The sequence below is a fragment of the Lutra lutra genome, chromosome 18 (assembly GCF_902655055.1).
Source record: "Lutra lutra chromosome 18, mLutLut1.2, whole genome shotgun sequence".
Lineage (NCBI taxonomy): Eukaryota > Metazoa > Chordata > Mammalia > Carnivora > Mustelidae > Lutra > Lutra lutra.
In genome coordinates, this window is record NC_062295.1 from 6,199,395 (window position 1) to 6,227,187 (window position 27,793).

Below are 27,793 nucleotides of genomic sequence, written 5' to 3' on the forward strand. Positions count from 1 at the left end.
TGTGTGTGTGTGTGTGTGTAATTCAGAAAATACAGGATGGGCAAAGTCATTCACCCTGGGCTGGCTTGGAGATCTGCCTCTTTGGTACTAAATGGAAGGTCAGACATTCAAAAGAGCCTCTCTCTTCTTCCTTTCCCTCTTGTATTCTAATTTTATTTCTTGCAAGTGCAACATGGCTGCTTGTCCAAAATCCTCTGGTTCCTCTTGTCAGGCCTCCCTGCATCTCAGCCGAGGTCCCTGGACCCATGGGGTTGAACTCCTCTTGGATGAACCCCTCTTGGAGTTCATCTCATCCATGGGAAGACACTCATTCAATAGATTATCACACAACACAATTTAGAAAAGCAGAGGAAAGAAGCTGAATTTGGCAGGTGGAGGCTAAGAGATCTGGTTTCTAGGAGAAGAAGCTGTAGCTGAGTCCAGAAGGGAATTATCTGGGTTGGGGGGGTGGAGGTTCCAGGGAGAAGGATTACCCTTCATAAAGGCACAGGTGTGCAAATGCACCGTTGTTCCAGTTGGTTTGAGTCTGATTTCCTCACCTAAGAGTTGGCAGCAGAGTACAATTTTGGATGCTTCCTCTCCCCTGTCTGTGATAGGAATCACCCCTTTGAGGCTTCTCCCTGCCCCTCAAGGGGCCAGGAATGATCCCCAGAACTGTGGGGAGTCTCCAGTTAAGAAGAAAGGGTTGGGTTGCCCCATCTTCACATGGACCTGGGCTCACCCTCTCACAGCTGGAAGATTCCTGATCCTGCCTGGGCATGGCCCCGTGGATATCGTGCCGGAATTTGGGATGCTGATGAGGGTGTGACAGACTTTGCAAAGGCTCTGATTATTCCGAAATGCAGTGTGCCACGTGGAGGCAACTCTTACTGGGCACGGGTACGAGCTACTCAGATTCCATGTGGAGCTGCGTGAGTCAACCTTAAAAGCACCAGAGAGGAGGAGGAGGAAGCAAGTGAATCCCATAGAGAGGGCTCATAACCGGACTTTAGGCATTCACACCCCCAGCAATCAACAAGGGGCAGAAGAAGGCACCCTTGAGAATAATTGGCTAGGCAAAGCACTATTTTTAGCCAAGAAAACAGAAAGGAAGAGATCTTTAAAAACATAATTACTCGATTGTATTTGTAAAACCTTCCGAGAGGCATTTTGTTAGGGGCTGGGAATAGATGAGTCTGGTTTGGCTCTGACTCAAGAGGGGCTCACTGTGGCTAAGACCGATATGTAAATGAAAAGTTGCAGTAGAGTGTGACAGGATCTGCTAGGGAGATTTTTTTTTTTTTAAGTCGGCTCCATGCCCAGTGTGGCACTCAGCGCTGGGCTTGAACTCATGACTCTGAGATCAACCTGAGCCAGGATTGAGAGTTAGAGGCTTAACTGACTGAGCCACCCGGGTGAGCCTCGGGAATTTTTTTTTTTTTTTTTTAAGTGTGATGGGCACATAGGAGGGGGGGTGACCCATTAGCTCCTAGGGACTGGGAAAAGAGGCAACTTCTAAAAGACACAGTAGACATTGCAGCGGGGCCTTTCTTTAAAATTAAATCTCTTAGCTTTGCGCAGTGGCAGTATGGTAGCCAATGAGGTTTATCCGAGGCGCGATTATTGCTAATTAAAATTAAATCCCTTGAAATTGGGATTGAAATTTCCAATATTCAATCCCATTTGACATAAAAAGGTCAATTTTATGGTTTAACCTAACAGTAGACGCAGGAATGGCAGGGAGGTTTCATCCTATCCACAACTCTAATCAAAGAGTAGCAACTGCCTAGAAGCTGTGTTAAGAACACTTCTGAGGATTCCAGGATAAAAAGGAAAGGACACTTGGAAATTGATGAATGACCGGTCTGTCCCGGCTAGGGAATGGTGGCTAGTGGTATAAATTAAACACAGTTGCCATCTTTAAATTATAAAGAGGAAAGCCTCCTTCCCCCCTCCTCCCTCAAAATCCTGGATATTAGAGTAAAATTGCTTTATTAGCAAAGGCATAGAAGTCTGAGAAGTATAGAATGTCACCATAGTGGCGGACAGTTCATGCTAGCTGGAGGCAAATGGTCTATGTTGGGGGGATGGGGTGTGGATAGAAAACACAATGCAAGGGACTCATTAGAAAGCTGCATCACAAGGTGCCTTGAATGACCTTCTAAATGCTCCTTATGCTGCTATTCCTACCCTATTATCTATTTGACTGACTTCTTTAAACAAACACACATGACTCGCCCCTGCCCAAAAAATGCTTGGAGGTTACAGTGTTCTCCTCTGCCTCTTTGTTTCTGTTTAATTCAAAGCTTTCTTTTAAGGAAAGGTCACAAAGTACTAAGAGAACATACAATAAGTACTTTGCAAATTAAATTAGAGAATGTTTTTTAGGTAAAATAAAAAGCAAGCCCTGTGACAGTATAGATTTTGTTTTACAAAGGTCAGAATTATTGCATAAAGAATTTTTTTTTTCCCCACTACCAAGAGGGCTTCCAAAGAAGTTATTTCAAGCAGTTTCTCAGGATCTACAGCGTAAGAGCATTAGGAAAGCTTCATTATGACCTGTCAGGATTTAGCTTCCTAGAGGGAATCTGTGTTGTGTCCCAATGGGATTCTCTAAATTGCACTGAGAGTGTTGAAAATTGACCCTAAGGTTTTAACTGTACAATACTGAAATGTCCTTCTGGATATATTTTTGCTACAACTATGCCATTTTTCTTTTGAAACCAAGGTACCCCCCAAGAAACTTCAGATTTCATTTTTAATGTGGTTTCGATCCGGGGTGGACATGAGAGACCCACTGAGTTTTCTCACGGGTCCCACCCTAGAAGATGCTGAATTGACAGCTTTCTATGTATCCTAGAGAAACGTTCATCTCTGTCTAAGGTTGTGGCAGTGAGGGAGAACCTGGGGATGAATGGCCTTTGCAAAGTCAGGCGAAATACTTGTTGATAAGCAGGGTGGGTATTGGGGTGTGTCCATGGGGTGGGTGTGCCACTCCTGTTGGTTGATTTCAGACCCCACACCCCCATGGGCTGGTGTTCCATTTGTTTGCTATTAATTACCAAGCTATGCCAGTTTCTTGCCAAAACAGGAAATACTTACCAAGAAGAAATTAGACCATGTAAAGTCCCATCTTATATGTTGGGATAAACTTTTTAAATAAAATAGAAGAAAGAAACATCCATGTAGCAAAGGCTGATTGTGACTCAGACCCAACCAGACTCTGAATACATTTACCACCAAGGGAAGGTCAGTCAGTTTTACTCTTATATCCACGCTTTTGTGGGGGCTCTTCTCCAGCTAGAAATGCAGGATACCAGGGTAAATGTCAGAAGGACCAGGGGACATTCCTTCAGATAGAACTTCTGTCCATGGGCTGCTTCTCTGTGTCAAAGAATGGATGGGGGTGGCTGAGTTGGTGATGGAGGGGCCACTTAGGGATTTTCATGCATCTTTGCTTTACCTGGAAATAATGTACAAAATCCAGGGAAACACAGGGAGCAGAGGGTAGAAAAGGAATCTGCAGAAACCTTCTCAGCCCCCGTCATAGGGCCCATCTATTCTGGCTTGATCCTGAAGGAGGGGGAGCGGCAGTCATGGAGACCACCTCTGGAACTGTGTTTGGTTTCTTAGTTCAGGAAAGATGGCTATCTTTTCATGGTTCACGTGGCAATCCCTCTCTGTGTGACACAACCCCCACTCACTCTGCAAGTTCCTACTAAGCTTCTGTTAACCTTGGGAAAGCTCCTACAGGGCTGTAGAACCCCTTAGCAAGCCCTAGAGCAGGTCTCCAGAGGTGTGTGTGAGCTCCGAAGATGTGGGTGAGGTCTCCAATGATGCGGGCAGGCTTCTTCTCACAGGGGGAGCTTTCCAGTTTTGGTGACGGCCGGAGACTCCAAAACCCAAAACCAAATGGAAACAAGTGAACGGAAGCCACAGGGAACACAGTTCCATCAGCAGTAATGGGCTGACAACTCCTCAGAAGTCTCTCTCAGTCTTTTCAAAGTCTGAGTGTGAGCTTTGTGGGATAGAGAATTGATACCCTGCGGATTCCTGACCCTGCTCACCCTTGGAGTGGGCGGTGGTTGAAAACACATCACAGACTGAGGGCATATCTCAGGATTCCACTGCTCGTCTCTGCTGTAAAATTCCATTGTGCCAGGATAAGCCCAGTGCCCTTTGCTTTAAATCAGGCAGAGGACAGTCAGATCTGCAGTGCAGACTTGCTTGGTGAGGTAGCCTCTCCAGCTAGAAAGCTGAGAGCTTTCGGGAAGAAACGAGATACACAGAAGCCAAAGATGGTCTCACCCTAAACCCAGTGTGGGTCCGGGGTGGGTCACATGGAGGGTGAAAGTTGCATTCATTTCTTCCCCTGAAGAACTGATTCAAACAGTCTAAAGGGGGAGGATGGGGTGGCAGGGGAGGAGTTTTCTCCGATCATAGCAGTTCACATGCTTCCTCTTTACTGAGTGATGATTGCGTGCCAGCCCCTGCCCCAGGCACATCTCTAGCCATACGATCCCCAACCCTCCCTGGAGGTAGGTATATTAGCCCCATTTTCCGGATGGGACTCCCGAGGCACAGAGAGGTACAGTGACTTACCAAGATCACACAGCTAAGAGGCTTCGAGCCAGGCTTGTCATCTAGTTCTCGCCAGTATTTCTCAAGACCCCTTTGGCGTATGCCGTGCTGCCACCATCACTGTTCTGAAACTGGGTCCTGGGGGTGGCCAGGTTCCCACTATGGGAACCCCAGGTGACAAGGTGTGACCTGTGCTTAAGGGGCTGGAGGGTGGGCTCCCGACTCCCTTCGGCTAAGGCAGGGGGTTGCCCCGGGTGTCCCCGCCACATGCACGGGGATGTGGCTGTGTTTTCATTTCTCTGCTGTTCTTGTTTGCATTGCCGTGATCTCTCAGGTGTAGCGTGCCTGTTCCCAAACCAGATACCAGCTATCTCTCTCTCTTTCGTAGGCACGGTGCTGCTGTGCCAGGCAAACCAGGAGGGATCTTCCATGTACAGTGCCCCCAGTTCACTTGTATATACTTCCGCAAGTAAGCCCGCTGTCGTGGCTCTCTCTTTGTTTTGTGACATAAATCTGAGTCCAATCACCTTCCCTGCCATGTAAGTTCTCCTCCTCCCCTCCCTCTCTGCTGTACCCTCCCTGTGGCTCCCCGCCAGATGAGGTTGGTTCTCATAAGCATGTCTCTGTGTTTCCCTGTCACCTTAGCATCAAACCCCTTTGCTCATTACGTCTGAACGCTCACTTCCCAGATGTCCCCGTCATCCTTTGTTAAGACCCAGCAGGATCGGGTCCAATGGATGGGACCTGGGGCGTTGGTCTGGGGGTTGGCGCATGGCAGGGAGGGGTGTGGAGCTAAAGCTCACTGCCTGCCTTCTATCACAGCCTTGCAAATTCACATGAAAATAATTGATGGGACACACACAGGCCATCTAAGTGGCCCCCTCACGTGACAAAAGGTGCTTGGGCACCATTTTCTCACGGTGGAAAATAACGACTTGTTTGCAAGCCTGTTCTGCCCTTTGCTATGTGATTTCAGGGAGCAGGAGGAGGCAAGAGAAGAATGTGGTTCTCCCCCGTTTAACTGGGTAGAGGAACAATGGGAAAAGGCACTTTGGTAGATATGAACATAGTCATCAAGTGCAAGGGGGAGAAAACCAAAAATAAATACAGAAGATAGATCACAATGTTGATGTGGAAAAACCGAGGATTTCTCTGCCTGGGATGGATGCTCCGGGGTGGAAAATGCCCCACCCCGACCCCAGTTCCCAAAACAGGTTGAACAGTTACAGTTCTCGTGGATTCCATCATGGTACCCCAGCTGGGTTGCCCCTCCTCAGAAAGACCCCCAGCCACCGCTGAGAACTTCTTATCTATTTCTTAGGCTGTAAAACACGACCCTATGAAATCCCCCATAACTATGAAACTGGTCTTCATTGGGATCAGTGCTCAGCAGTGAGTGTGGGGATGAGGGAAGGAGGGCTGCTGGAGACCAGCTTAGAGAAGGGGTGGGGGGGTGATGAAAAGCAGCAGTAATGGGGATGTGATGAGGAGGAGGATGAGAGACAGAGGGGAATCCTCCCTGAGGGCCAAGATCAAGCGTCTCAATTCCCAAAGGCTCAGAAAAACCAAACTCTTTGCTGGGGGGCACAGGTTAGAAGCAGTCACCAGAAACCAAAAACATGACTCCGAGAGTCCCGCGGGTTTCTGAAGGTGCCAGGTTATGGGGGTACCCGGGTGTTCCTCCCAACCAGCGTAGCACCTTCAGGAGCAGGTTGGGCATGCATTCAGTGCAGCGTATCTTCCTGTGCCCCAAGAAGCCAGCATCCAGCCATACTGGCAAGAAGTTGTTCTTTCTAAATGTATGGCCGTTGCCTCCTTTGGGCGGTATAAATGTGTGTGCGCGTAGCTTGTAGAATGAGGAGGCTAGTACGCATTTCCACATGCTCAGCCTTATTTCATCCTCAAAATCTGCACCAGGTAGGTATTATAATGTTTGCTTTACAGCAGAGGAATGGAGGGGGTACTGAGGAGGAGTGATAACCCAGGATCCCACAGCCACGATATGGTAGATTTGGTTTTTGAACCTGGGAAGTTATTTAAAGATGGACTGCCTTTCTGGCTTCGTTTGACCCTAAATATCCTTGTCATTCCCTTGGTCTCTCTCCCCTACCTTCTCTATCAACGGTATTTTCTGGAGGAACATTGGCAATCCAAAACTTGACCACAGTTGAGTTCCAGAGGGTTATTTTGTTTTATTCTGTGACATCGTTGTCCTAGAGAACTGTCTAAGATAAAATGTTCCGTATCTGCGCTGTCCAGTATGTGGGCTCCTGGGACAGAGGCACTGCCTTTTTTATTTAATTTAATGTTAATTAATGTTACTCTGATAAGCCACGTGGGGCTAGTGGCTACCATATTGGAAAGCACGGCTCTCACGGATCATATGAAATATACATTTCTATTTCAGTTCTCTGTTCAAATTAATTCCAAATAAGGACGGGTTTGAATCAGTATAACCATTCTTAGGCAGCTTTGGGGGAAGTCCGTATTATCAATAAGAAATGTGGGAATCTATCACAAATTCTTCATATTAAAATAGGGGAAGCATCCTGAGGTAACAAAGTCATTCAAAGCAGGCGCCAGCAAAGTACAGCCCAGGGGCCAAATCCAGCCCACAGCTTATTTTTGTAGAGCTTGTGAGCTAAGAATGGGTCTTAGATTCTTTGAAGGGTTGTAGAAACAAAACAAGAACTAAAGACAACATGTGACAGCGACAGAGGTGGCCTGCAAAGCCTAAAATATTGTCATTCCAGCGCTTTACAGAAAAAGCGTGTTGATCGCAGATATAAAGGGTCTGTTTTATTATTGAAAATCCAAAATGACAATATCTCTTCACTGTTTATACATTTTTTTTCCTGAGTTTAAAAGTGAAAATTTATAATAATTATAGAAACTGTATAATGTGTGTCCAACACCCTTCATTTTTAAATTGCACAATCAATCATAGTACCTACACATTTTTCATCCCATTATTTCCACTGACGATTATGTCATGGGCACTTTATGAAAATATGTTGAGGGCCTCATAATATTCTATCATTTCACAATATTACATTTTAGTCACCCCCCCTCCACTGTTGGTGGGAATTTTTCAGAAATCTTACAGAACTGTCCTTCTGTAGAGTAGTGTTAAAGGAAACAACAATGAATAGTTCATTTTCCTACCCCATCACAAAACAAAACAAAAACCTAGATTCTTCCAATAGGAATCTTCATGTGTTGATCCCGTAAGCAATGGTGTCCGGACAAGCTCAGTGAGTGTTTTGTAAGAACAGCCAATGCTGAGGCTTCTCCTTCCTCACCTGGGTGGCCACAGGAGCTGTCCATCACTTCCATCTCGAGGCAACAATGCCAGGTGTGAAGATGATCCATTCCTCCATGAGACACATTGCTGAGGTTTTTTGCTTTAGTTCTCCAAGTGAGCAATACCTTTTGAGGCTGGGCTGTTTGCCATTAACTGGCTTCTTGGTTTTTTGGTGTTTGTTTTTTTTTTTTTTTTAAGTTATGTTAAGGTAGCTAACACACAGTACATCACTAGTTTTTGATGTAATGTTCAGTGATTCATTAGTTGCTTATAAGATCCAGTGCCCATCACCATACGTGCCCTCCTTCATACCCATCCCCTGCTTACCCCTTCCCTTGACCACACACTCTTCAGGAACCCTTAGGTTGTTTCCCAGGGTCCAGAGTCTCTCACAGTTTGTCTCCCTCTCTGATTTCTTCCCAGTCAGTTTTCCCTCCCTTCTCCTGTGGTCTTCCTCCCTTAGTCCTACATGAGTGAAACCATATGATAATTGTCTCTGCTTGACTTATTCCACTCAGCATAATCCCCTCCAGTTCCACCCATGTTGATGCAAAAGTTGGGTAATCATCCTTTCTGATGGCTGAGTAACATTCCATTGTATATATGGACCACATCTTCACCCATTCATCTGTTGAAGGGCATCTCGGCTCTTTCCACAGTTTGGCTATTGTGGTCATGGCTGCTATGAACATTAGGGTGCATGTGCCCCTTCTTTTCACTACATCTGTATCTTTGGCATGAACTCCTAGTAATGCAATCATTGGGTTGTAGGGTTAGCTGGCTTCTTTGTAGGTTTTCTCTTCCAGATTAAGGTACATATTCCAGTACAAAGTCATATGTTCTAGAAACAATCCTGCCCTCACGTGGAAGGTCATTTTTGCTTGGTCTCGCTCTCTCTTTTCTCTCTATCATACACACACACACACACACACACACACACACTGGGGCACACACATGGCCACCGAGGTTCATCTCCTCTCTGAGTGTGACATACACATGGCTGAAAGTCACCTCTCTTGTCTCTGAGGCCTGAATGGTTTGGCCTCTTTGGCTAAGAATCTGGCTTTCTACCCAAAAGCTGAGGATCCCTTACTTCTCAGCAATCTTGCAGGATATACCTGCTTTTTAGCTTGAAAATGTATGTGTTTCTCATGGTTATCTAATAGTTGTACTCCTGAAGAAAGGTGTGTATAAATTACACCTTTGTAAATCAAATCCTATGTGTTTACTGACTTCCATGATTATTCCTGGGTTTGTGTTTTGTTTATTTTTCTCCCCCCATGGATCTTTAACTGGCCTTAGGTGTCTTAAACTTAAATTGCCCTTCTGCCTAGCCAAATAGCTAATCATCTGTAAATAATACCCTTACATGCAGTAGGGGAGATGGGTTTTAAAGGAACCCTGCTGAATTCCTCTGTAATGAAAATAATTCCTACTTGAGGTTATCTATTTTTTAAGATGCACTTTTACATAATGGATTTCCCCCCCACTTAAGTGAATCATCCTAATAATATGACTGAGGACACAAAAGCATTAAGAGAAAGATTTCCACTCACAGCTCCGTGTCAGTACAATATAATCCTACAGATTCTCCCATGTCTCTGCAATTGGCCTGTTTTTCTCTGCCATCCAGACCTTTATCCCAGTGTGAAACCCCAATTCAACTTCTGTCACGAGACATCACACATCCTCTCACATGGCCCGATGAACAATACTAGCATCCAGAGTGTGAAGTAGGCCTGCCTGCTTTTCAGCAGACACATGGAGTCAAAGCAAAACTCCAGAAAATTAGGCAAGATCACCTTATGCCAGAATGGAAAACATGTACTATTCACAATTTTGTCTTAGGAATGTTAACTTTTCATCAACGAAATGAATTAAAGTAATTACATGAACTACTTTGTTCGTTTTGAAATAATTTTAATTAATTTAAGAGCATCACGTTTGCTTTGAAGAGCCCACATCTAACCCCTTAACGGAGGGATTTGGTAAATGCTGGGGCAGAGCTGGTGGGCTCGCTCACCGCCTTCTCCCTCCCGGGGCCAGCAATGGAGGCTCCTCCTATCTGACGGAAAGGCACCTGCTTTAGTGTGAGTGCTATCTGCAAACACTGAGTGCTCACTATCTAAAAAGTCCAGCTGGAACTAGGAATGGGAAGAACATGTCAACTTTCTTCCAAAGGAAAACGTTACCTCCATTTTTTTATGAGTTGAAATACCAAGAGGTAAATCCACAGTTCCATGAGTGACAAAGTCACTTACTTTTTTTTTTTTTTTTAAGATTTTATTCATTTATTTGACAGAGAGAGAGGGAACACAAGCAGGGGGAGTGGGAGAGGGAGAAGCAGGCTTCCCGCCGAGCAGGGAGCCTGATTTCTAATTTGGATTAGCTAAAGCCAGCTCTCACTGATCCTTATGTCCACGTGAAGTAGATGCTTCCAAAAGCAGGTCGATGTTACCTCCTGAATTGTTTTCTTTACAATTTTATGAATAGACTTCAAATTACAAGTTTAACATGTGCTTCCTGTAATTAGAGAAGCATGCAAATAAACACACACACACGTGTATGTGTGTGTGTGTGTGTGTGTGTGTGTAATGATGTAATAATATCCCCATTTTATCCAAAAACAGACATCTTTAAAGTTACCCATACTGACTGCCTGGGAAGGATCTTTCCACATTTTCTCATAATAATGCAAAGGACATACACACGTAAAATGGGGGTATTCGTCATTTGATTGTATACGGAGGAGCATGTTACACACATGTATTATGCACGCATTACACATATTAATCATATTTCGTTTCACTTGATAGCAGGTTTGGGCTCCCTCCCATTCAGCTGTCTGGGTATTTTCATGCTGTCCCATGGTGTGGATGCTCCTACAGCCGTTCCCGGTCCACACTCATTCAAACTACCTTCTTTTCCTAAAGCCTGCAGCAAATACCTTTACGTATACCCCGACATCCCAGTGCATCAAATCCCCCATCTAACTTCCCAAACACGGGATTGGTGGTTCCATCCCGACATCCTTGCCAGCGCCTTTGTATTCTGCTCTTTCTTAATTTTGAACATCGGATGGGTGAAGCAGAGCCTCTCAGTTCCCTCTCCTCTGCATTTGCTTTCCTCCTAGCGACGAGCATGACATTCACTACTTTAATCAGCCTGTGGACATTACCTCTTGTGGATTTCTAGGACACATGGGCCAGTTTCTCTTTGGTGTTTTTCTGATTTTATTTAAATTCAATTAGCTAACATATAGGAGTACCTATTTAGTTTCAGATGTATTGCTCTGTAATTCATCAGTTATGTATAACACCCACCGCTCATCACATCACGTGCCCTCCTTCATGCCCATCCCCCAATTACCCCATCCCCCCACCCACCTCCCCTCCAGCAACCCTCACTTTGTTGCCCAGAGTTAAGAGTCTCCTGTGGTTTTTCTCCCTCTCTGATGACTTCCCATTCAGTTTTCCCCCCTTATTTTATTTTTAATTCAGATTGAGAGAGAATGTTCATTAGGGGGAATAACATGTGAAGAGCATAGATGTTGCAAATATTCCCTATTTGGGGCCTTTGATCTTGCTTACGTTCCAGTGTACATTTTTAAATACGCAGGCAAATATATCCGTCTTTTTTCTCGTTACAGCTTTAGACTCCACTTTAGGTCACAAAATCCCTGCCAGGAGCAAGTATTCCCTATTATTTTTCTAGGACTGCCATAAAAAAATACCATAGATGGGAGGGGGGCTGCTTAGACAACAGAAATTTATTTTCTCTCCCTTCTGGAGGCTGAAAGTGTGAGATCAGGGTCCTAGCATGGTCGGGTTTGATGAGGGCTTTCTTCCTGGCTCATAGATGGTTACCTTCTCACAACATCCTTACAGGGCAGAGAAAGCAAGCCCTTCAGTGTCTGTTCTTATAAGGACACCAATCCCTTCATGAGGGCCCCACCCCATGACTTACCTCAACCTAATTACCTCCCCAAGACCTCATCCCTAAACAGCACCACCCTGGAAGTCAGGGGATCAACATGTAATTGTGGGGGGCAGGCTACTTTTCAATCCATGGCGAGTGCCATACCAGTTTTGTCAACAGGCAAAAAATGCATTTTCCAGCAGAAATGTGTGCATGGTTTCATGTGCTTATCAATGCAAACAAGTGTATTTTCCCACAGTTGACAGAAGCCACAGATGAACTTGAGATCCATGTGAGGACAAGTCCTAACGTAAAAGGAAGATGATTGTTAATTCCCCCTGAAATGTTCATTCCTGACCACGGGGCCGGGGGTGGGGGGAGATCTGATATCACAGGCTCAGGATGCTAAAGGTTATCAAAATGCAGAGTCACTTCCTCATTTATTCACTTTTATGAAACTCAAGGGCGAGCAGTGGTAGCGTGGTTTTAATTGATGTATTGATTGCAGGTTTTATGGAAGTAATTGTGTGGAATTCATAAAACAATGATTTAAGTGGCAGAAACATACATAAATCAGGCCTGCACTGTTCTACTTTTAGGTAATTGATAGAACTTTCTTTGGTGTCTGTAATTAAGGTAGCAGCCTAAATTAATTTATGGCTTCCTCTTTCTTCTGCCCAATACAGAAAGTGTCAGTGGACTGAGTTCAGTTGATAGAAAGTGCACGTACAGGTCACTGTGTTACTGACACACTTTGCGAAAGTGTGTCGTGTCTTCTCTCTCCCCCTCCAGTATCTCAAAGCTCCACGTGGCTCTGAAAAGGCCTTTTCTAATATTTTCTGGAGGAATCACTTAAAAGAAGGATAATCAAAGCCGGGATGAGGGTCAGGCGAGAGAGAGAGAGAGAGAGAGAGAGAGTCACCTTGGACAAAACCTTAAGAGGTTCCAAAAAACTCTTGGTAGTCGAGAAAAACAATATTCTAATGCAGTATTTTTTAAAAAATTGAAATTAATGGGAAAAAGTTGGCAGTGAACAAAATAGCAAAATTTTCATTAACACAGGACGAGTATTATTAATTTTTTTTACCTTAGGGGGCGATATGCTCAACATAGCTCTAATTTGCTTAAAGTTTGAGAGTCTGTTCATCGTGAACTTTTTTAATAATAATTTTAAGTTTTTAAAATATTACAGTGAAGTATGATTTATCCTGATTACTGGGGGGTTTTTGGTGTCACCTCCTCTTAAATTTTGCACCCAGGGTGAGTGCTTAACTGGTCCTACGTTAGTCCAGCCCCAAAATTAAAAAAAAAAAAAATAGTAACAATACTAATATTAACTCATGGTTACTGAGCCTTTACTTTATGAAGGCCATTCCGCTAAGCCCTTCACATGAACTTTCTGCTTTAATCTTCACAAGAAAAGTGTAAAATATGATTATGCCCCTTTGTGCTTCAGAAAATTTAGGATTAGAAGGATTAAGAAATGTGTCCAAGGTGACCCAGCCAGATTAATTTAGAACCCAGCCTAACTCAATCCCAGGCCTCCCGTCTTCACTGGTCTCTAAATGTATCCACGGGCAGCCACGTGCTCTGCTCCTGGAAATGTCCAAGCAGGGAGGGGTCAAGGGCAGCTTCTAGGCAGCCATCCAGCCTCTGCATTCAGGCCAGCATTGTGCTTTCTTCTTCTCATCCCCGGATCGCTGGAGAGGCGGTTCTTCCGTGTCTGATCTGCCCGGTCAGGGATTGGCAAAATAGTTCTTTAAAAGGCCAGAGAGTAAATATTTCCAGCCTCGTGGGCCATCTGGTTCCTGTTGGCAACTACTCAAACTCTGTCGCTAGCTTGAAAGTAGCCACAGACACTGCAGAATTGAACAGGTGTGACTGTGCTTCCAATAACACTTTATGGACCAAAACAGTCCGAGGGCCAGATGCGGCCCGAGAGCGGCAGTTTCCGGACCCCTTTGCGAGGCTGGCATTCTTATCTGGAAGGGCCGGACTCCAGACAGCTGGCTACGATGGGGAGGAGATCAAGAGGGACCTTCTTTTCAATGTGCACCGTCATGGGTCTTTTGTACTTTGTGCCCTTTGGTCACATTTCAAAAACCAGTGATGGATGGTAGGCATGTCAAAAGATATCCTTCTCTTGGTACTGATCAAAGTAAGGTAGATACATGAATTCGGGCTAAATAGGGTGGATTGGCTGAGTTTTGCCCTCCTAACGAACACCAAACAAGTGTGGAGTTGGGGGTATCATTTTGGTGCTGTTGGCTTTCTCCAAGACCGGCCGCAGCTCCCCTGGGATAAGTGGTGAGACTCCATTAGCGCACTGAAGATGCCTCTTTGTTAGCCTGGGCTGATTCTGGCGCTCCGGCAATTTCCAATCATGCTGGTCTCGAAGGGCCTCCACAGTGGATCTTTCTCATCAGGAACCCCTGCCTTGCTCCTTCTAAGTCTGTGGCTCAGCGCTGTGGTGACAACACACCTGCGTCCTCTATGTCATCATCTCGGAAATAACTCCTCCCATTCTTTGCTCGTTTTCTCAGTCCTTTGATGGGGGAGGGGGTTAAAAGGCGTTACTTCATTTAACCCACTTCTATCAAGTTGTTTCTATATACCAGGTGCCTTTCCATGTAACGTAAGTACTTCGTGAGCAAGGTGTCCGCTCTCTAAGAATTATGTTATTTAAATTCAGTTCAATTAAGCAAGGCGTCCTTAAGTCAGACTCTGTAGTGTGGTGATCTCATGGGCGAGACAGATGATGGATACGTGATGCTAATGCCTCCGGACTACAAACAAATTTCGCATGTCGATATTTGGGGGTCCTACCCGACAGGAAGCTTGCCCTCTGTTAACACGGCGTTTTGAACGCCTCTTGGTAGCTCAGCTAAACACTGACGTTCTCACCATCCTCCCGCATTATCCGTAGACGCACTAGGCCACCGAACTCCCATTTGCGACACTGAACCCGCGCACAGGGAGATTTTGAGACATCGACTGTGCCGTGCTCTGCCTGTCACCTCAGAGCACACGCCCGATCTAATGCCCAGCGACTGCTCACAGCTGGACACAGCTATGCAGCTACCCCCCCACCCTGCTCCCCAAACCCCCGTGTCGTTCTGTCTCCATCTCCAAAGCACCATCTCTCTGCCCGGCACTGCCACCGGCCCCGCTTCCCCACAGCGTGGCACAGCATGCCGATTTGTGAGCAGCTGGTGTTTAAGAGTTTTGTACTCACTCCTGTGTTAACTCATCTCACCCAGACTTCTTGAACAGCCTCTTGAATAGGCTCAATTTTATTTTCAATCCACACCCCACCATCGCCCCAACTGGGTCAGCGCCTTCATCCACAGCCGCAGTTGACTTGGGCCGACTCATGATCCTGGACCCCTCTGTTGTGACTGTTTTGCCTCTTAAAAAAAAAAAAAAAGACAATTTCAGGGGGGGAAATGCACAAGTTGAACCTCCTCCGTTGTTTACAGAAGAATCTGGAAAGAAGCAGCCACATTTCTGGCGGCTGGGGTCTAGCTCTCTTGGCGCGTTGCTTATTAATCTCCATGCAGAATGGTGGCTCTTGTCTTTTGCAGATGGGGGTCTCCCTTCTGCAAAAGGCTGCCAGTTGCAAAACCTACCATCCCGTAGTGTGCCCCCAAACATCTTATTTGTCTTGATATTTCTCTCACAGAAATACATATGACAGATAAGGAGTCACTGGAGAATGGTTTGCTTTGTGTCAGACAGATATTAAAACAATAAACTACGTTGCCCTGGGATTCCAGTGCACACACAGCCAGAGAACAAGGCCGAGACGAGATGTTTCTGGAAGGCAGCGAGGCAGTCGTTCTGGGGGAATTCCCTGGAAGCCCCACGTCCTATGATGGCGTTGACAGAAAGTACTTTTTAATGCTCACGTTTTTATAAGACCAGCAAACACGCGGGTGCAGCTCCCACGCTGAACTCCTGGGCCATGCCTGCCTTCCGCTGGTCCTTGGCAAAGAGGAAAAAGAAACCCCTCCAAAGGGTTGGGCAGCTTGTTTTAGGGTTCATTTTTTTTTTTTAAGCCCTCGTCTGTACTTCATTTGCTTTCTCGAATGCATATAGACTTCAAATGGGGGAGGGGGCTATTCCGTGTTCAGACTGAATATGAACTATTCTGGGGCCAAAAATAAGATCCTGTGTGTTTCCTGGAATAGAAAAGGGGGTAGCTTGATGCTTTGGGGTAGGTGTGTACTCCTGGGGGACCAGGCTTTGCAAATGGAGCCAAGTCCTATCTCAAAGTCAGCATGGCCGGGAGTGAACAGCTTAGAAGGGGGAGTGAGAACAGCGAGTGACATATAATTCAGGCCCCGGAGAGGGGCTCCTTGGTACTTCTTGCCCAGAAATGTGTCCAACCACAGAAGCGGCCCCCTCCTCCCCCTGCCTCGTTTCTTTTCAAAAGCAAATCTCCCCGTGCAGTGCAAAGAATCACGAAAGGAAGCTGATCTTGCCTCCCTGGAAGGGAAAAGAGCCTGGCATAGTTCATTTAAACATGATAATTTAAACACTTGCTTCTCTCCAAAAACACCATTTTCTTAAATCATGTTTTCATTTCTGTAAAAGGACTGTCATGCCAGAAGCTATTTTATTGCTCCTGGAGAATTTGAGGGGAGTATTCACAAAATGCAGTTTTTAGGACCAAATAACACACCACATATTTTCAGTCCAGTCTCCTTGAGTTTTATTTGCATGCAGTGTAGACTCTGGAAGCCTAATTGCTTTTTATGTAAACACGAACGTACCAGAACCTCTTCCGCAGGCGCACCTGCCCACGGATATATCTCACGCCCAGGTTCCAAGAAGCATTTCCCAAAAGTTTCTTTTCTGCCGGCAAACCCTAGTCCCGCAGTATTGGTTTTGCAAAATTCTCCCTGAGCCACCGTTAGTTCATGACAAGACCTGGATTCAGCCAGAGGTGGGTCTATATCCTCACAGTACACCAGCGGTTTGACCTTGCCCAAATCTGATTGCTGGGAGCGTACTCACCACTGCCCGCCCACTTGTGACCTTCCTTGTGTGAAGAGTCATTCAGGCTGCTTGAGGCACTGTATCCCCTCAAATCATCGGCTACACTTTCCCTTTCTTCCATAGAAGCCACCTTCTCCGGGACTTTTTTTTTAAGTTCACCGAAAAAGCTAGTCTGGTATGTTTATGTTGGTCTAGTGACTGGACAGCTGATTTCCGAATGGTTTCCCTCCAGCCTGTCAACGCTGGGGGTTGGGGGAGAATTCCAGCTCGGGTACCAGGCAGGCAAATCACAGATCCCGATGGCACCTGTCCTCGAGTTTTGCATGGGGTGTGACTCAAAGGGTTGGGATTCTGGTAGAAACTGATTCTCCAAATCCGAAGGCCCTAACCCTGGCCAGCTATTCCCACAGTGGTGGCTGGAGTTGCATCGTGTACCGGTCCTGGGAGCCCCCGCCGGCCCCCTCGGAGGGCGTCACCTGCAGGAGCTCCAGCAGCCCCAGAGAACCACGGGAAACCCATCCCACCACGTGAAGCTGATTTATCTCCCTTGCCTTGTTTGCTGTGTGGAGAGACAATTCCCCAAGCTCGCGCTTCCAGCCACCTGTTAGCCAGATCATGAATGATTTAACAGTTGAAACGTTGCTATATATAGGCACTCGATAAAGTAATTATTTATATAAATTATTTGCCTTTTTTCCCCCCATGGCTACCTGATGAGAGCTAAATTGACACTGCTACAGGTGTTGTCAAACGAATCGAGTGTGGCAAATCTCCTCTTCCAAATTAAAACAGATCTCAGCCTCTCACGGCTTTGTCTCCAGCCTTCCTTCAAATAACAGAAAGCACCTTTGCAAATGCCTTCCGCGGTCCCTTCAGGTTAAGCCCTGCCCAAGATTGAGATTCATTCTCGTTGTGCCGGATGAAATGTTACAGAAATCCTGCCCGGGGTGGGTATTGTCAACACCTGTGAGCCGACAGATCACAAATACGTCTTCTGCAAAGTGCAAGTGTATCTGGGCACGTCCGGCAGCCACGGTGCTCGCCGCGCGTGCCCGTTCGGCTCCTCAGACCGTTTGTAACCCGGGGAGAAGAGGCAACAGCCAACTTCGGGAGGTAAGCGGGAGTAATGTGGCAATTATTTGAAAACCAAGGCTGCCATCCTCATTCAAAGACCTAGCGATGAAAGAAATTTCCACGTAAGCATTGTGTGTGGGTCTTGTGGACGCTTTTTGAATGTGTTTTTAAGTTAGGAAGCATTTCTGCTTTGGGAACGCCAGGCTCACTGCTCAGACTAGATCATCCCTGGGCATTCACTGCGTTTAGTTTTCTTTCTTTCTTTTTTTTTTTTTTTTTAAACCCCTGAATGACTCGTCTGTTTCCTTGCTAAGGAAGAGACCGTTTGTAACGGAGTCATGAGTGAAGTGATATTTGATAACAATATTAATAAATCGGTTATGTAGAGAAAAAAGGGCATTACCCAAATATCAGGAAAGGTTTTTTTGCAGGTCTCTCAAATCTTGGAGAAAGGTTCTAGTTGAAGTTCGTCGTAAGGAACTCATTATTTTGACAGTAATGAAGTTTGTGTATAAACGCCATGCTAGGGGACCCCAGGTCCCCATTGCTGGGAGAGTCTGTTTCCCCGGTATTTTGGGAGACTAGATAAGCCAAGATGGAGAAGGAAAATGGCTTGTTGTAGACTCTTAACCGGGAACACAAATCAGTAGTGATCCCTCTGGCCTGTATCCAATTAGTAGAAAAGGAGCAAAGCCTTTCCAGGTGTTTTGAAATCTCAGCGCCTAAACAGAGAACAGAAGCAACGGCACCTGCCCTCCCCTTCCTTCCAGCTCCTGCCCCCAACCAGGAGCATATTGAGGTCTCCTGGAGGTTTGTCAGCAGATTCCCCTGCCAATTCATTCTGTCCGTGACGAATTGGGCCGCTTGTCTTGGTTGTGGTATGAATATAGGGAGAGGATGTAGTAACTCACACTGCTCTAGGAGGCCATAGGAGGAAAGTGAGAATGGGGAGTCCTGAAGGAGAAAGGAGAGCGTGGAACTAGCAAGTTCTTGCCCAGGGCTGACACGGGATAGCTTAGTCCCAATTGCCTCGTTACTTCGTTGTGTGATGGACGAGATGATGGCTCTAGTGTCGGGCTGTCTGAGCGCACTGGGCGAGTTTCTGGGCTGCCTGACATCTTCCTGCTCTCCCCAGGAAAGGGAAGGCAGCGGTAATGCCTGGCTCGAATGGTTTCCTGAAGATTTACTGAGTTAACCTTTGGGTCTGGCGGTTAGCAAGTGTCAGTAAATTGTAGCCGATATACAGTTGAAGCCCCTCTTTCGGATAATGGAGTATGGGAGGTTGGACTTTGCCCAACTGGGATGGATCACTGCTTCGCTTTTAATTTTCCAGTTACCGTTGTCTGGACTTTCCTCAAGTCGGGTTGAGTCCCTCCTCACTCATGTCCTCGAGAAAACCCGACTTTCTCTTAGCATGTGTGCCTTTCCTAAGCAGCCTGGTCGCAACTCTCACAAGTTCAAGGACTGTCCCCCTGTCCTCCCTTCCACTCCCCCCTCCCCCCATGGCTGAACAACTGTGACATTCTGAGTTCATCTGACAACATTCTCAATAAACATTGCAGTAATTACCCTAGGCCAGGTAACCCTGGAGGTGTGAGAGACACACAGTTTTGGCCAAAATAAGGTCCTTAGGACATCCCCACGGAGAGCTGTGTGATGAGGGTGTCATTCGATGAAGTGGTCAAGGCCAGATGAAACCAGGGGAGGAAGCAGGTTGGGGACGGGAGTGGCCGAGAGACATTGAGGAGGCGGGGAGAAGCCCTTGGAGGAGGAAGGGACAATGGAGCCAGCATTTGAGCGGATCAACTCCATGTTTAGGGACAGGACAAAGGAAAGAGAACATGCAGAAGCCACAGAGAAGGAGCGGCCAGAGGAGGCTGGAGCAGAAGGCAGCAGCATAGCCTCCTACAGCAAAGATTTAGGTCAATAAATTCAGCTCAGGCAGTCCAGCCAGGACAATGTCACCATCTTCCCCCCCCCCCCCCGCCCTTCAAATAATGTGCTTTTCTCTCCATTTTCAAGTTCTTGCCCATTCCTTCAACACATCGTCATCAGACCTAAAACAGCCAAGAAACTTCTGGCTCATTTGGATTGGGCTAAAACTTTTGTACCAACGATGCTACGTGGAGAGATTCAATTAGGGTGCGCAATGTTTTGTGAGCAACTACCACCCATAAAAAGTTAATTAATCAGGGCTGTGTCAATTTCCTCGTGCCATGTCAATTTGCTGCCAGGTAATTAATCACTAATCACCCACCAAGCAGCAGGCTGGGGGGACCATCCATGAGCCATTTATTGTCTTTTCCCAAATAAAATGGCACGCACAGCCAGGAAGGAACACATCTTGCCTTTCATAATATTTTTATCGACACTTTTGCAAGTTGTAATGGACTGCAGGAACAAGAAGCTGCTGTTCAATGGGATATGAATATTAAGGAAACCAATGAGTGGAGATTTATAGGACATTGCGTTTCTGTTATGTCAGTTTTGAGATTAAACCCAGCAAATGAACAGTGAAAAATTACTCTTCCATGTGGGGAATGGTGATTAGACTTGTACATTAATTAGAAATTTTTGTTTTCCTATTCAATGCATCTCAAATGAGGATGTCCTGTAAGGAACTGTTTGTCCAAAATGTGGATTTATTCACTTCTAAACAGCAGTATTTAATATCCACATGGATTTTGAAATGAAACAAGAGTCCATCCCAAATGTGTTTCAGGGATAGATAGACGAGAATACGAGAATCAGAGATTCCAACAAATTAAGTGGCTATTTTGGTCTTTTTGTAAATGACTGAATGGTTGGAACACCTTCCCCCGCCCCTTTCTCTCCCGAAACCTTGAAATTGCTGAATTTTAACAAAATTGAAAGCCTTCCCATTTTTATTTTGACCTAGAACTAAATGTGCGCCATCGTATTAAATTTCCCATTTAGCACCATTCAAAGAGAGTGACCCAGTTGCGTATAAATTCTGCTATAAACCAATTTGATGTACTTTTGTTTGAGATTCATTTTGGGGAAAAAAAAACAAGCAAACATTTTTGTCATTTGGGAAAAAAATCATTTTTTTTTTTTTTTAGCTATTCATTGTGATGTTTATCACATAATACTCTGCCTCTGAAATTGAGCTCAAGCTGGTTATTTCCCTTCGGCATGTTACCTACTATGCCACTTCTTAATTTACGGTCCAGCCCATGAAACAGGAGTTCCCCCAAGGGGAATCCTGCAGAACGGTGAACCTGCTGTTGAAAGCACGTCTGTACCCCCAGACTTGTGTAAGCGAACGGTTCCTACCCTAAATTATCCACAGAGCAATTCAACCCCAAATCCGCACGGACAGCTCTGGGTCTCAGACCACTGGAGGGGTGGGCAAAGGAGGCACTGTGGCGCCAAGGGAGAGAAGGGTGGGGGGACGAAGAGCAGCCCTCCCCTCCATTCTGATGGAACACCTTTGCCAGGGCATCTGGCAACCTCATGCAAATTCAAACCAGCGCACAAATGCAAAGAATAATTGCCCATTACCACGGCTATATATTTTTATGGCTTTGATGCAGACTCTGCCCCCCTGTTGGCTTTTGCATCTGCTACTCTTCCATCTCTCCCAAAGCTCTAAAACTTTAATATGCACTTTATAACCCTCAAGTATTTTCCACTGGTTTTGTGTTTCTTCTTTGGGGATTTCCGGGCTGGTGAGATGATCTCATTTGTGTTTATTTCGAAGGTAAGCACCATATTCATAAACGAGACGGAGGGGGAGCGCGCACGTTCGTCACTGTAAATACACTGAGTGCGGAGCTCGGAGGAGGGGGGAGGTGGCGGGGGCTTTGTCTTTGATGGGAGACAGGCAGGAAGCAGTTGACACTCTGGTAAACGGGCCATTTGGCGGATTGATACCCCCACACATCTTCCGGTTAAAAATGTTGATTCGCCTTGATACCGTGCACATCACCTCGCACATCACAGCAGGCCTCTCGTTACATCCCTGAAGTTTCCATTTCATTGAGCTCCGTGCTATACAACTCCTCGTGCCCAAGAACTGAGCGAGTTATCCCACGAACACTCCCCCAAAATATGCTGCGGGTATCCGTCTAGCTGAAGGTTGGGAGTGGGTCGGCCGGGGATGTCGATGTGTCACCGAGATGCGCAATTGGCGTTTGCTCTAAAAGCGCTTGCCCTGTTTCCTTTGAAAGAAACTCATTTTTAGCTTATGAACCAAATCCAATTTTCGTGGCCGTGATACCAGATTTTTCACTTTGATTCATGCTGGATAAGGTTTAAGAGGGAACCTTTCCAGAATAATGAACCTGTGTTGTTGTTTTGTCTCGTCTCCTGTCTTCTTCCCTTGTCTCCCTCATGCCAACAATCAAGGATTTATACTGGGTCTGCAAAGCAACCTGAATACTTTCCATTGTTCCCCAGTGATGCTCTCTTTACATGTTTATTAACTGGAAGTTCAGCTAGGGGGAAAAAAAAATCAGTTCCAACACCAGGGTTTTAAATATGCCTATAATCTGGTGTCTTTTCTTTCTAACCCTGTCCTTTCATTAACAAAGAGGCTTTTACAAACATGGGACAGGGTGACAGGTTTATGACTTTTATTAACATTGATTTACTCCATTCCAGAATCAGAGAGGACATTGTGAGTTTCCATTTGGCATTTTTGCATTGGATTTATTAAACATTTATTGCCCACTTACTGGATCCAAACTCCTGAACTGGGGCATTGATAGACAATGTGATAATTTTGACTCAACAAAAGATAGGTGTCACGTCCCAAAGTAAGCACATAATTGAGATGTCTTCTATGTGGTTCAAGGATAAAGTCATTTCGGTTTTGTTTCATCTGTATCTGAATCATCTGTCTAGGTAATTGCTTCAAATATGCATTTAACCTTGTCCCAGCATCAGCAAGCCAGTGCACATGGTAGGCAAGTAAACGAATCTGTTCCTTCTGTCCTAAGTGGAGTCCAGAGGAAGCTTAACAAACAGTTGTGGGTGTTTTGTTTTCGTTTTTACCCACACAATTGACCATTTGTTTTAGTGGCAAGAGAGTCACTCAGAATCCTAAACCAGCTTCAGGGCGGGGAGACTTCCTCTAGTGGGGATGAGGAGAAACACGGAAGGCTCAGCCACAGATCCAAGGAGTTAGGGATTATAAGCAGGTTCTATCCATTGTTCCTTGTGGCACACATTTACTGTACTCAGAGACTCCAAATTGCTCAGTTGTCGGAGAGCACTGTCTGGGGTTCGGTGAAGGAAAGAACCTGACCCCACAGGCCCTTTCATAGGTATCAGTGTCTGGAGGGGAGGGGGGTTGGTTTGCATTTGAGCCCTTCTTTTCCCCAGAACAAGAACCTGATCTCCAAATCCCAACATAGCACAGCAGTGAATGTGAATTTCAGTGAATTAAGGTTTTGCAGTAATTCCAAGTACAATACTTTGATCCAAGTCCTCTCCCTTTTTATCAGAACCACACATACGCCAAGTGTGGTTGCCATTCCCGGGGCCAGCCCAGCACCTGTGAGCCCAGCTGTAGAAGTCACTTTTACAGGGATCCTGACCGAGGGCCTGCTGTGTCGTTGGCCTCCGTGTAGGTTCGACTCCTGGGCAGGACACCTCGTATAGAGGGCAGTGTTCCAGAAGGTGCAGGGTGACGAGGCTCTGCCTCTACGGTCCCAGAAGGAGGGAGATGAACACAGGTTCACCTCCAAAGGGTATCCACGCACCTGCTCCGTGCCGGGCACTCTTCTGAATCAACAGATGGGGAGCTCTCTGCCCTCGCAGAGTGTACGTTGTAGCAACAGCGGGAGCCCTTCTCTCTCCTTTCTGTCATCCAAGCTACTTGATGGCCAGGACACCCGGGGAGTTTTGTGGCTGCTTCCTTCCAAAGGAGATTAAGACATAAATACAAGTAGGAAGCAAGGGAGGAAGGAAGGAAAGGAGGAAGGGGGAAAGGAGTGTCAGAATAAGAAGGAAGGAAAGCAAGAAGTCAAAGAGGAAGCAAACGTTCATTAATCGTGGTAACTAACCAGAGGCTTCATAAAGAGACTCCTCAGTAGCAGGAGACGGGTACCAAGGAAGGGACAGCTGAGCAAACCATCCATCCACCTGGGAGACACCCATGCTTCCTGCATGAAGCCTCGGGTCCAAAGCATCACGTGCGGGACCTCCTTATCTTGCCTAAGGCCACTTGGCCTCCCAGAAAAGCAAGTTTTCAACCCAGGAGTGGATGTATTGTCCTTGCTGGGTCTCTTTAACAAAGTAGGAATCCCTCTAACTTGGGATTAGCCCCGAGTTAACTGGGAAGAGCCCTGGAGAGCCTTCCGTGGAGACCTGTCCTACCTCCTCCCGCTTTGGGAGGGACATCTCCCCCCTATAGGCAAGGGACACACGAAGAGTCCTGGCCCCGCGCTTTTGAGCAGCTCGTGCTGCCCTGCTCCCCAGCCTAGCTTCTGTTTCATGTTGTATCTCAACATCTAAATCCTCTAAGAATTATTGTAGAACCTGCTTGTCGCTGAGAGGGATCTGGTCTCAGTGTGCACGGGAGCCAGCGATAATGAATGGGTCAGCATAATTACCGTGTCTCCTCACACAGGCAGCCAGCTGCTCTGCCAGATTGTGAATTTTTCATTTTCTTTATTTCAAAATCCAGGGTGTTCCTATGAAAACTTAATATTTGAACTGTGGCAAGATGGAGTTGGCGTCATAGCCCCGCTCACTCATTTTCTCACCAGTCCTGAAGCAAACAGCTCATCTCTCATGACTTCTGGGCTTTTATGGTGTTAGGACTTACTGGCTTTCCCCATTAGGATGGACACCTCTCCACGAATTCACGCACGTTGGTTGAAACACAAGCAGGGGGATGTGGGTGAGCAAAGGCCGGGAAGCTGAGAATTAAGGACAGCTGCGCGATTTGACATGAACAACAATAAGAAAAAGAGGTTAAAAACATGTATGGTCTTTTAAGACACAAATGGAAAGATAAAATCATTCTGAATCACTTGAGCAATCCCAGCATCGTACCCTCCTTGGTGAGAGAAAGCTCTGGTGGAATCCATGAGAACGGGCAGAGAATAGCAAGTGACAGTCAGTCTGCACTTTGGGTTCAAGGGCTCTGTTCCAACCCCTGTGATTCTGTGGGGTGTAGGGGCTTGGGGATGGCTGCTGTGGGGGACCCCACCCGCTTCGTCTCCCTGTCCCCGGCCAGCCCCACACAGCTAGGATACAGTGTATCCAAGGATGTTGGGGCTAATAAACAGATCAGGTGAAAGGCTTCTGCTCCTGAGTGTGGTGGTGAGAAGGGGAGCAGCCCCCCACTGGCAATTTTAATATAAGCTGCAGGCAACTTCAACACAGCACGAGACATAACATCTTGCAAGCGGTTAGGTGCTCCCCAAAATGAGCTCCCGGAGGGAGGTGTGCGTCTGCTGATGACCTATGTTTGTGAGCCTCCCTGACGGTTGGATGTTCTGAAGTTGGAGGCTCCTGTCCCTCCCAGTGCCGTCTGTCCTAAAAACACTGTGTGAAGTCCCAGGAGAAAAGGAGCAATAGAGAGGGGGTGGCATGCAAGGGAGGAAAGCCTTGCTTCCTTCCACCTGTTTCTCCCTCCCTCTGGAAATCTCCTTTTGTGTCGGGGAGCAGTTGGGAAAGGAACCTGGGACAAGGAGGGGGGTTGGCTGGAGAGTCTGTCCATCCTTTGGCCTCTCCACAACTTACCGGTTGCTCTCTTGTTTATGTGTTTAAGACACCCCTACATTCACTCAGATATCCAAAGTTTAGAACCTACTGTGGATAAATCTGGGGGGCTTCCGCCGACTTGAGGAGGCATAGGCAGAAGCAAAGATGGACGGGCGATGGGGGGAAAAGCCAGGAAGAACTTGCTGGTTGATAGGGGACAGAAAAGGTAACACGCTGACAGATTCCCTCTTTTTGAAACCATTACCCATGAGAGATTGGGTGTTTGGGCCTTTAATACAGATCTTCTGCCTCAGTGGATTCCCCTGTCTGATTTCCCAGAAATGTGCCTCCTCCCTGGAATGCCATTCAGGCGGGCGCCTTGCCTGCAGTTCAGTGGGGATGGCACGCTCGGGGCTGGCCTAGCGAGAGTGCTGTGAGATTGCGCAGAAGTGGTTTCCTGCAGGCTTCCTGGGCCCCGGTGCATCTGGATTTGCAGACACCCTAGGAGGAAGGACATCCCACGTAGAGGCAAGAGAATGAATTTTCAGGGGTCTCTGGCATCAGGCTTAATTTCCCTCTTGACTCCTCAGCAAGCCATCCCACTCAGAGAATTTACCTCCAAGGAGGAAAACTCAGCCCACACCCTCTTAAGAGCTGAGTTCCCAGACTTCTCTACAATTACGGTTGGTGTGTGCGCCTAGCTGTTAAATGGTTTGCGGGCTGATGGGACATTGGTAATGGTTCGTTTCTTGGCGCATAAGGGGTTTGCACACTTGTGATGCATGCACGTGTCTGCAGGAAAACTATCTTGCAATTTAAAAACTTTAACAAGCAGTAGGTGTACATAAAGGAAAATGTGGGAAAGAAAAATGGGGTAGAGAAGGCAATCAGTAGACAACAAACACACACACACAGTTCAGCCCCAGAAATGACTAGGGACACATTGAAATATGTGCGCATATGGAAATGCAAGTGTATGCCTATATACACGCACATATAAACATGCCTGGGTACACACCCACATACACGTGTGTAGACACCGTGTACACATGGACACACATGTTCACTTACACATGCACACATGTGCTTGGCTACATTATATACGTGTATTGTGTGCTCAGACACATAAATATCTCTTACACATGGTATACATGTGTGTGCAGGTAGACACCTAGATCCTGGCAACACAGCGCATACTTCGTGCATTCCGCCTTTGTAGAATTTTAACTTTGAGCAGTGAGCTTGTCTCCTGTTACCACGAATTCTTTGTAAATGCTTGTCATTTGCCATGTTCTCTTGGGCACAGGGACCGACCCCTTAGGCAACCCACTCTGTCTGGAATCGGACCTTGACCTCCTCCCTGCTGGCCGCCTTTGGAACCCCGCCTCCCTTCTCCAGGGGCGGTGTCCAGCCTGGGCCCGCGGGGAGAAGGGTCCTGGGTGGGCGGGTTGCCCTCTGCAACCGGTGTGCTTCTGAAAGCCTTTGCTCTGCTCTCTCCTTTCCCACCCCACAGTGCCCGGCTTCCCGTATCCAGCCGCCACCGCCGCGGCCGCCTACCGAGGGGCGCACCTGCGAGGCCGTGGCCGCACCGTGTACAACACCTTCCGCGCCGCGGCGCCCCCGCCCCCGATCCCGGCCTATGGCGGGTAAGTGGGGCAGCTCCCCCCGCCCCTGCCCTGCGGCGGGCCTCCCGCACCACCCCTCCTGGTTGTGAGTGCATGCTGGTCTTGACTGCCCCACCAGAACCGCCCCAGCATGCAGTCCTGCGCGCGCCTGCCGCGGAGCACCTTGCAAAGAGAACTGAAAAATGAGTGTAATTTGTCCTGTCATGGTTGGTGCCTTTAAGCATTCTACATGTCACATGTTGTTATGTAAATTCTCTCTGAGACTGAATGCTGGAGAACAGAAAAATGGCTACAGCCAAAGATGGATTTCTGATGATTGCAAACATCTGGTTATTAAGGAGGTTGGATCACATTTGCCCCTTGAATTCCGTCCATGGAGGGACACGAAGTCCCCAAACGTCAAAGTTCGCTGGAGTGGTCTTGCTCCCCTCCCCCAAAGACACCTTGCTCGTCAAGGTTTATGAGCCCTTGCCTGAGAAGAGAAAATTAGGTGTGGAGTCAAATGCAAACGTTCAAAAGTTCAAAGACATTGGAAGTAAGACCCGTTTCATTTGGATTTTCCAAAATGGGCATTTGGCTTCCTCTATAAGAAACTGTAATTCCCATTGGCCGTGTGGTATCTATGTGCAGG

General features: G+C 46.7%; 1 protein-coding gene and 1 non-coding gene across 9 annotated transcripts in view; both read left to right on the forward strand.

Annotated features, from left to right (window-relative positions):
* RBFOX1 (RNA binding fox-1 homolog 1) overlaps nucleotides 1–27,793 on the forward strand; it is a 2,072,285-nt gene that overhangs the window by 1,987,625 nt on the left and 56,867 nt on the right. For 7 of the 8 annotated variants that reach the window (XM_047713053.1, XM_047713055.1, XM_047713052.1 and 4 more), the window contains 2 exons: nucleotides 4,949–5,029; nucleotides 27,051–27,183. In XM_047713053.1, the coding sequence (XP_047569009.1) occupies nucleotides 4,949–5,029; nucleotides 27,051–27,183 (214 nt within the window). The remainder of the gene's footprint in view (nucleotides 1–4,948; nucleotides 5,030–27,050; nucleotides 27,184–27,793) is intronic. The other variant, XM_047713056.1, reaches the window with a different exon arrangement.
* Nucleotides 1,549–1,684, forward strand: LOC125091195 (U4 spliceosomal RNA). Its single transcript, XR_007124604.1, has one exon. It is a non-coding gene; the product is annotated as a U4 spliceosomal RNA (small nuclear RNA).